General features: G+C 36.0%; 1 protein-coding gene across 2 annotated transcripts; it reads right to left on the bottom strand.

Annotated features, from left to right (window-relative positions):
• Positions 1-1346: 1346 nt before the first annotated feature.
• Positions 1347-8931, bottom strand: LOC113173070 (CD209 antigen-like protein C). 2 transcript variants are annotated; one of them, XM_026376351.1, is made up of 7 exons: positions 8823-8931; positions 4134-4360; positions 3939-4028; positions 3019-3288; positions 2572-2714; positions 2129-2232; positions 1347-1613 (listed from the first exon to the last, which is right to left on the bottom strand). In XM_026376351.1, the coding sequence occupies exons 2-7, from the start codon at positions 4201-4203 to the stop codon at positions 1487-1489; spliced, it is 804 nt and encodes a 267-aa protein (XP_026232136.1). In that variant the 5' UTR covers positions 4204-4360; positions 8823-8931; the 3' UTR covers positions 1347-1486. The 2 variants fall into 2 exon arrangements, with proteins under 2 accessions (XP_026232136.1, XP_026232135.1); XM_026376350.1 differs by lacking the exon at positions 8823-8931 and having other exon boundaries at positions 4134-6163.
• Positions 8932-9755: the final 824 nt, after the last annotated feature.

Raw genomic sequence — 9755 nt, 5'->3', positions numbered from 1 at the left:
CGCTTTATAAGACTGAGAGGAACATAACATAAAGTAATGTACCAATGGACCATGTGCTATGTTTAACTTGTTTCTTAGGCAGATACCTGCTGTCAGCTGTTGACACTGGGCTCATTGTTGCTTCAGGATAAAACAAAAAGTGCTAAATGTTTAAACTATCATGGAAGTGATAGTTTGTGCTTTATAATTGCTGTCATTTCACCATGTATTATAAATATTGACCCATTTTCATTCATCTATTTTACATATTTTACATATTCTGTACATATAGTTAGTTAATAATCCTAGTTCGCACTGTAACGTGGAATGACCTGCGCTGTGAAAACACTACACTGGATCTGTGAGAAGAAACCATAACATCGCTTACACATCACATGATGATCCTTTTACAATGTGAGCTATGATTATGTCTTTAGAAATGTTTCTCACTCTGATGGTCTTAGACTAAATAAGAATTCAAGAAATTCACCAGTTAAGTTGAGACAAAGCACGTCTGCTAATTAAAAACCATTCAACATGACTACTTCATGGAGGGGATTTAAAAATATCAACCACAGCAGTGACTAGTTTGAGATGAGAGAGGGAGCAGGAGTCATGTCAGAGTCACACAGGACACTGACACCATCACACCGGCTGAATCATACGTGTGTTTATGATTTAGAGTTTTAGCTTTATTTAGTTATCGCCAATTTGCAATATGTCCTTTTACCAGTAGATGGCAGTAGCAGATCAATACTAAATTCAAGTTCATATTTTACCATTTGATTTAAACTTGACTCTTCATCAGATCATACATCCCAGTTACTGTCCTGTTACTGTTTAACAATATCACCCAGTGAACGTGTGTCACCTTAGTCCAAAAATAAAATGTTTTTTCATCATTTCACTTTTTCATGTACAAAACACATTCAACTCACAGACAAACATATTAAGACTACATACTACCCCTTCAGATATTAATAAAGTTTATTTTCAGTGAGTGGACAGTGTGCAGTTAGTACTTAGATCTGCTGTTAACACAGAACATCACACAAAATACATTAAAGATCAAACATGCACCTGTGTGCTGATCAGCAGTGATCAGCAGATCTAAAAACACTGGGCTGTGTAGACCATCACAGATCATCAACACTGCATCATAGTCTAAAAGGAGAAATTTTAGGATATGAGGAACTATGAGTTTAAAAACCAAGAATCTCATATCGCCCTTGTGGTCTTTAATCCCATCTGTGTTCATGTGTATTAAATATAAATATAACATTATTATATTCATATTAAACATATAAAATAACATAAAATGATTTTAAATATGTTTCAGGAATAACTCCCTTTTTCTTTTTTTAAAATGGTTTAATTACAGTACAACAACACTGCTCTGGATATTTGACCTAAATTGTTTTTATAATGTTTTTATTTCCTTTTTTTGTTACCTTTACTGGAAGTACTGTTTAAATATAAACTGCAGCTTTCAATTAAACATGCAGTGTTAAGCATTTTTTTCACAGATCCACTGCAAAGAAACTCGACATGGCTGATCATTCCAAAAATGATCAAATGTTAAATGTGCACAGTCTTCTTCATGATAATTATCAGGCTGATTTGCTGCCCAGTACCTACAGTAACAGGATAGTAAAGAAAAGAATCAGTGACACACACATACATATATCTATATCTATATCTATATCTCTATCTATTCTAAAAATATGTCTTTTATTTGCTAAACAAGTGTTTGTTACTTCTAAACTTTTATTCACTACTAAGAGGATGTCCCAATAACTCCCTAAAAAAACTTCAGTTGATCCAAAATGCTGCAGCCAAAGCTCCGACAAGTATTAACAAGAGAAATATCATGTTTCTCCTACTTTAGCTTCTCTTCACTGGACAGAATTTAAAATCCTTCTTCCATACAAAGCACGTAACGGTACTCTGTGTACTTAAAACACTAAATTGAAAACTGTCCTTATTAATCAAGCTCAGCAGAGCGGACCCAGGTGATTCTGAACCATTTAAACTACTGGTGGACCTCTGTTTGGTAAGTTGCAGGCTGTAATTTACAGTGTTATAATTCTAATAGTATACAAAAATGTAAATGTTAATCAGTGAGTGAACCACCAACGTGAAGCCTTACGTGAGAGTCAGTGGAGTACCATCTATCCATTTCCAGGTGCCTTCATTTTCCACATCAGTCAAACCGATCCAGGCTGTTTTCTTGGTGAATCCAGAGAGAAATGTCTGTTTAACAAAATAAAAGACATAAAGACGAGAGATATGTTACATAACCACAACATGTGCAGGACACACATACAGCATTTATCTGAACATATCTACTAATGCAATGATGGAGTAGCTTTGGGACCAGTTTGGTCTTGAGTGGCCCAAAAAAAGGCCCGGACCTAAACTCTACAGAACATCTGTGGACAGACCTCAAGTTTACATTTCACAGATATCACTCTCTGATCACTGAATTTCATATTTCTACACAGTAAGGACTGGAGATTTTGTTCCCAGTTACATGAAAAGTCCTGTTTAATATTTTCTCCGTCCTTGTTCAGTCACACAAAAATACTGCACCTGGACTTCTGCACTGTCTATGACCACCAGGTCTGCTCCTCTTTGTCTGCAGTCCTCTCTACCTGTTTGCCATGAACCAGTTTTACTGGAGAGGAGGTAACAGACACAGTTGAACATCGTCCATCCTGCAGGACAAGTTTTCTCTGTAACATAAAACAACAGATAATATTAATCATGAAATACAAAACTCCATCTACTGCCAGTAAAGGACACTATGGAGACAAGTGCAGATTTAGCACAGGGGTTATGATTTAGTGCATTTTTCAAACTGCTATTAGTGAATTAGTATCTGAACATGTTACCATTAGCTTATTAACATTAACAGAATGTGAACTATGTTTCCTCAGTCTCTGGGGAATATGAAGCAAATTCATGTAGCAAGACTCACAACAGGAAAGAAAGAGTTTTATCTTTTTGATGCATCATGTCTCTACAACTCTTACTCACTCTGTTTAGACAAATTCTGCAGCCTGTTCCTCTCTTCAGTCATTTGAATGAGGCTGATCTTCAGCTGGTCTCTCTCTTCACTTGTGTTAACTAGGCTGATCTTCAGCTGGTCTCTCTCTTCACTTGTGTTAACTAGGTTGGCCTTCAGCTGGTCTCTCTCTTCACTTGTGTTAACTAGTTTAGCCTTCAACTGGTCTCTCTCTTGAATCAAGAGAGTGGACTGGAGCTCCTCAGTCTGGTTGGCAACTGAACCACATCCTGAGTTATGGTCTAAAATTATGAAGAGACATGTCTTTGAAACACAAAACTGTATGAACTTCTAGAATTTCTATCAAACTAATTTCGCTTCAATATCAATTGAAGTAATTCAAACAATATTAATAAAATTAAAGTAACTGGCTCCAAAACCCATTTTTATGCTACAAAACATGTTTCCTTTTTCTGTCCATTAAATGAAAACATAATGTATGTAGACATTCAAGCATAATATAAATATGATGTTAAAATAAAAGATGAACTGAATTTCCTGTTTGTCTCAGTAACTTTGCTCTACTGTAGAGTTGTTACAGACTCTGAGAAACAAAATACCACATTGATATGCAATTCAAATAGTTTCTTCCTCTTTTTATAAAAGTTTAGTTTTGTGTATTGTAAGTGTTGTAAGAACAAATGTAAAATGAACATTAACAATAAATAATAATAATCATCATAATCATCATAATCATCATTTTTCTATAAAAGATCAATTGACCTTAAGACATGTCAGGAAAAATGTAGTCAAACATGTTAGGAAAGAAAAGTTTGGAGAGAAAGTTTAGATTTAAATGTATCAACAATACATTTTTTGGTTAAAAAACGTAGTCATAAGCAGTTTAAAAACTAAAAACTGTTTATAAGAAACTTATGAAAACCAGACTCACAGTGGACACCGAGGCCGATGAGTCCAGCCAGCAGGAGAATGCTGAGCAGCCCCAGAAAGACAACAACAGCTACAGGACATCTCCTGGAACCTGAAAAGAGAAAAACCAACAAACAGTTAATCATATGACAGGTAGACCACACAATATAACTTCTAATATATATTCAAGCACGGTACAGTCTCTCAGTCTTCCTACCTGTAGGTTTTGTTAAAGTTGTTGAATCTACAGACTTGAAAATTTCAGCGTTGCAGTAGATTTCTTCCATTGCACAGAGGACATCAATTTTTTTCAGGAGGGACCTGTGAGCTGTTTGACACAAGCTACAGCACAAGCAGACTTTTCATCGATGTGTCTGTTTAGTTCGTCTTCTGAGGAAGTTTCTGCAGTTAAACATGTTTTATCTGTGGTCATCTAACACCTTCCTTAAAAAAACAGAAACAGAAATGAAACACAGGAAACTAGACTTGCTCGACTATTAGCAAGAAAAACATTTGCAAGGGACGAACATGTTGTGGCGTTCAGCAGCTAACCCATGTACATTTTACAGGACACAGCTGACTTTGTCTTGAAAAGGTAAAGAAGAAGTGCTTTTAGAGTGTTAGAAACATACTGTTACTGTTACAGTTTGTATTTATTCACACTAAGATCATCAGAGGCTATTTTAACCCTTTCATGCATGTATTTTGAAAGCCACAGTCAAGATTCTTTTTTCTCAGTGCTTTTATTACCCTTTGGGCATTTTAAAGCGAGGAAGCAATTTCACAAAAACACAGAAAGAAACTATATCTGAAAGCTAAGAAATTATCTTTGAAATTGATCAATTTGTTGTTACTACTGTTTATTTTTTAACGGTTTCTAACACTACTAAATGCATTGCAAAATCACTAAACTCTTTATTCTTGAACATTGCACAGTTGCTTTTCACCCTTCAGTTTCATTTGTGCTCCCTGGAGCCGGTTGATTCTGCATGTGCCAGTGCCATAGATGCCCTGTTGTTGCAATGCCTGAATGAGTGGAATGGTGCCAAAGAAATGATCAATAACACCTTTGATAAAAAGATTATTTTTCTGTATGTCATCACAGAGATACATGACTACATCTGCAGCCATTCCCAATTCACTGACTTGACCAGGCCTAGAGGAACCCTGATATATATCAAATCTGTGCATGTATCCAGAGGCCCCTGATCTGACCCAAACTTTAACACCCCAGGGTTTGGGTTTTTTTGGAATATACTGCTTGAGGGACAGATGACCTTTGAAGGGAATGATCTGTTCATCAATCAATTGGAATCGATTGCTGAATGGAAGGTTTTCTCAAGTACATCTAACACTGGTCTGATTTTATTAGTATTAGTATTTCATTTATCAGCTCTTCTGGAAATAGATACATGAAAACGTCCACTGGTTAAGTTCCCTCGACATTTACACTGCACGCTCCTAAAAAGGAGGCAAATCTCCTTTGAAGTGGTTGTCTTTGGTTTTCCAGACATAACTTCTTTTTTTCTTTTCTTGAGCTCTTTTAGGTGGTGCATCCTCACCCTCAACTCCCTCAGCATCCTCAGTTTCATTGTCACTACTGGCTAATCCTTCTTTTTCTGAGAGCCATTCTTCATCACTGGTACTAGCATCATCCTCACCTGATGCGGATGTAATTTGCTCCACTATCCTGTAGTCCTTTCTATCAAGCTCTGCACTTAAACTCTACATAATACATATACATTACCTGTTATACACATAATAGAACTTATCTGCACAAAATAAAGTTTTTGTTACAAAAACTGCTAATTACATTGTAATAGCATAGATAGATTGATTTACAGCCAAAAACACACTGCAATTATATTATTTACAATAAAAACAAAGTTCTGATAATTTAATGAACTGTTGTTAAAATATAACCAGCAATACATGATGTCCAAATTAGTGGACAGATAAATAATCCAAATTTCCTTGATAAAATCAATACTTTAATTTGAATTTAAATTTAACAACAGTTATATATTATAATTTAGATTTAGTTAGATATTTTAATTGTTATATTTTTTTTTTACCTCCAAGGGTTTCCTCCTATAAAAGTATTGACAAGATATTCCTGAGGTAGTCGTCCCATGCACGTACAAGAACACAGCTTTTAAATAGCTGTCAACTGTAGTGACCAGTATGCATGAAAGGGTTAAGAAAGGTGACATGTTCCCACACCTTAGCCACTTGAAACTGCAAAAAAAAAAAAAAAAAAAAAAAAAAAAAAAAAAAAGGCCTAAATGGTTCAGTCTGCTTGTTTTGTAGCTTGTGCTAAAGAGTTGAGGTACAAGTCATCGTCAATAACTTGAACTCTGACCCTAAGCTTCTAGTCTCGCTGCCTTTCCACTCGGTCTCCTTGACACAGTTTGTCCACCTTCCTCCTCTGCATCATGTCAACCACCTCTTTATCCTTCCCTGTCATAGTCCTAGCATTCAAAGTCCCTACTGTCAGTCCTACACTGTTGTCTTCCCTCTTCTGTCTCTGCCTACGAACACGCCTTCCTCCTCTCCTTCTTCGACCAACAGTAGGCCAGTTTACACTGGCACCCTATAGGCCAACAGGACAAGTGGTGGTCGTTGTTCACCCGGGCTGCGGAAGTCGTGTTGATAATTTGCATGTTTAATTTGGAAAATGTTTTATGTCTGTTTCCGAGACACCACAATCACCCAGGACCTTCAATGGGAGCAGAACATCAGGTTCTTAACAAAGGAGACACAGCAGAGGATGTATGTTTCTACACTTCCACACTGCCATCGAGAACATGTGTTTCCTTCTCCATCACTGTTTGGTACACTGCCTCCACTGCCGAGGACACTGCAGCGTATCAATCACTTGGAAAAGGAAGTGATCAGCTGCTGCAGATCTGTTATGAAGACTGTTTGAAAAAACAAGAACAATTTCTTCCTGACTGCGGTCACATCTGCTGTGGATTAAAGGTCAAAGGATGCTGGATGGTGCTCTGACAACTTGCTGTATTCAAGTGTTTGCTGTGAACAAAATTAACATCTGAGAGAAAGTTGTACTTTTTAAGCAGTTTCTTAAAGAAGCACATCGACTGGATCTTATAATTATGAGATACTGTAGTTAAACTTAAGAGATACAGATCTCATGATTATGAAATACTAACTATAACTATTACACTTATTATAACAGTTGAACCAGAGAACAAAGTGGCTCTTATAGACACATTTGACACAGAAGTGGAAAATGAGATTGACTGACATGTTGAACCTAGTTTCTGAGAAGTTTTGAGGAAGTAATGGGCGTAAGTGCTAAAAATACTAGGTGAGAATTACGTCACATCCCTTACAGCTGGAGAAGTCTTGTATGAAAATGTAGCAGCTGTCTTTTTTTGGTTAGTTTGGTTCATTTAAGAGAAATATGTCACAGCTCCCATGATGTGTGAACCACAAAAATCACAGAATGTCATGTTTCACATTTCCTCTGGTTTGTTCTCCTCCACCCACCTAAATTTGTTTTCTCTCTCTGACATTAGCTCCTCAGACGAGCCTGATTTCCACATCATTTTCCAGATTCTCATATGATAATGTTGGAAATGTCGAGTTTAGTTATGCAAAAGAAGATACAACAAATCGTGTAGGTAAGAATCATCACAGACATCATCTGTTCGTCTATCACTTGATTTACTGTATTTATTGGTCTCATCTCTGTTCAGGTCCCAGGAGCTCTGGGAGGAGACGGTGTCTAGTTATTTCAGGCTGCAGATAGTTTTTACTTGTCTCATTGTTATCGTTGTCCACTGGGAGTCTGTTTTTTATAAGTTAATAAATAAGTCAACGCTGAAAGATGTGTTAGATTTAAGCTTAAACATTAAGATATTTGTATCAAAACGTAAAAATAATCAGGTGTTTTTTCATGTACTTATCAAAGATAATAATTTGACAAAATAATAATATACAGAAAAGTATGTATATTTGGCCTTTATTTAAGTATTCATACTTAGATATTTCTATATTTCATGTGTACTAACAAGTATACAGAAATACCCTGCATGACTTTTAACAGTCTTTTGAAGAGAGTAAGTACGGCAGGTAATTAATTGTTACTAATTAATCATTATTAAGAGGGTTAAGCAGTCAATCGCTCTCAATTACTCTTACAATTAGTAAGATAAATAATACTTTTTGCAGATTAACCATGTTACATAATGTCTTTAACTGAGTCAGGCAACAGCATATAACGTGAGAAGTATTTGACTATGTGACATTTAGACCCGATCTTAAGTAGATTTTGATCAACTCAACACTGGGATATAACTGATTTTTCCATTATAATTAATTTTCTATTGTTCTGTTGAAACATCAGAGAATCCTGATTAATATAATTTTTAATATGATTGCAAAAAGTTTATTCACTTTGACAATCTTGTCATGTCAAAAAAATGTTTAATGTTATAACAGAGGCAACAAATTATTTTTCACTCTACTTAAATAAGATAAGTATTTTAAGATAAGAGGAACTAAGAGTTTACAAACCAAAGTTCTCATATCGCCCTTGTGGTATTTAATCCCACACGTTTTCACAGCCATAAAATAACATAAAGTGCAAAATCATAAAATTATTTTTAAAGTTCATAATATGTTAATTTCCATTTTTTGTTACCTTTACTGAAACTACTGTTTAAAAAGCAGACTCACGGTAAACACTGATGCTGATGAACCCGACCAGCAGAACTAAACTCAGCAGTCCCAAACAGACAACAACAGCTCTGTGAAACCTCCTCCCTGAGCTGCCGGGACCTGAACAGAGACAAAACCACCGAATCCAAATGTTACGACAGAAATGGCAGAAAACAACTCATCTGATCACAGCTCCGTGTGGCGGACTGAACATCCCTACCTGTTGGATTTATTGAAAGTGCTGAGTCGCCAAACTTCTTTGAAAACTCAACATTAGCATATGTCTCCTCCATTGATGCCAGTTATTCAGCAGGTATCAGCTCTGCAGCATGGCCACAGTTACACATGAATCCACACATTCTAGTTGGTTTCAGCTATTTCTCTGATGATTTGAGGAAGTAACAACACGTCACGCCTGTTTCTTGACTCTGCTTGAGTGTTGGTGCTTGATAACAAATGTATACATACATACATACATACAGTGGTGTGAAAATATGCTGCTGAGTGTTTGCACGTTTCTAACAATTCTGCAAAGATGAGTGGACCAGAATTCCTCCACAGCGCTGCAACAGACTCATTTCAAGTTATTGCGAACGCTTAATTGCAGTTGTTGCTGCTAAGGGGGGAAAACACTTTCTCACACAGGGCCATGTAGTTTTGTTTTACCTCAATAATAAAAACCTTCATTTAAATGCATGTTGAGTTTATTTGTGTTATCTTTGACTAATATTTAAATGTGTTTGATGATCTGAAACATTTAAGTTTGACGAATATGCAAAAAAAAAAAAAAAAAGAAATCAGGAAGGGCCCCACATTTTCACACCACTGTATATTCACAGAACACGTACTTCAGAGGGTTTTGAAAGAAAACAGGCACAGAAAAAGCAGAAGCTCTGTAAGACACATACAGTATAAGTGAATTTTTTAATTTCTGAGGAAGTCATGAGTTTCAGAGATGGAAATGGCATTTACAGCAAAAACACAGAAATGAAACTGAATATTATTGAAATTTTATGTCTGGCTGTCATGCAACCAAATACAGAAGTTTCTTTTAGTTAATTTAATGTGTAAATATAATTACATGAAGTTAAGTGTCTCTAAAAATGAAGGATTGATTACAAGAGGAAACGCTAGGTTCGATTGTTCTGGACAG

The sequence above is a fragment of the Anabas testudineus genome, chromosome 21, assembly GCF_900324465.2.
Source record: "Anabas testudineus chromosome 21, fAnaTes1.2, whole genome shotgun sequence".
Classification (NCBI taxonomy): Eukaryota; Metazoa; Chordata; class Actinopteri; order Anabantiformes; family Anabantidae; genus Anabas; species Anabas testudineus.
Note: the sequence above shows the minus strand (reverse complement) of the source record. Positions and strands in the feature narration are given on the sequence as shown.

Excerpts from the sequence above, each read along its gene's own strand:
- LOC113173070 (XM_026376351.1), bottom strand. The coding sequence starts at position 4,203 with ATGGAAGAAATCTACTGCAACGCTGAAATTTTCAAGTCTGTAGATTCA. Across the intron at positions 4,029-4,133 it reads AACTTTAACAAAACCTACAG|GTTCCAGGAGATGTCCTGTA; the intron begins GTAGGAAGACTG and ends TTCTCTTTTCAG. Across the intron at positions 1,614-2,128 it reads GGTACTCCACTGACTCTCAC|GTACTGGGCAGCAAATCAGC; the intron begins GTAAGGCTTCAC and ends CTGTTACTGTAG.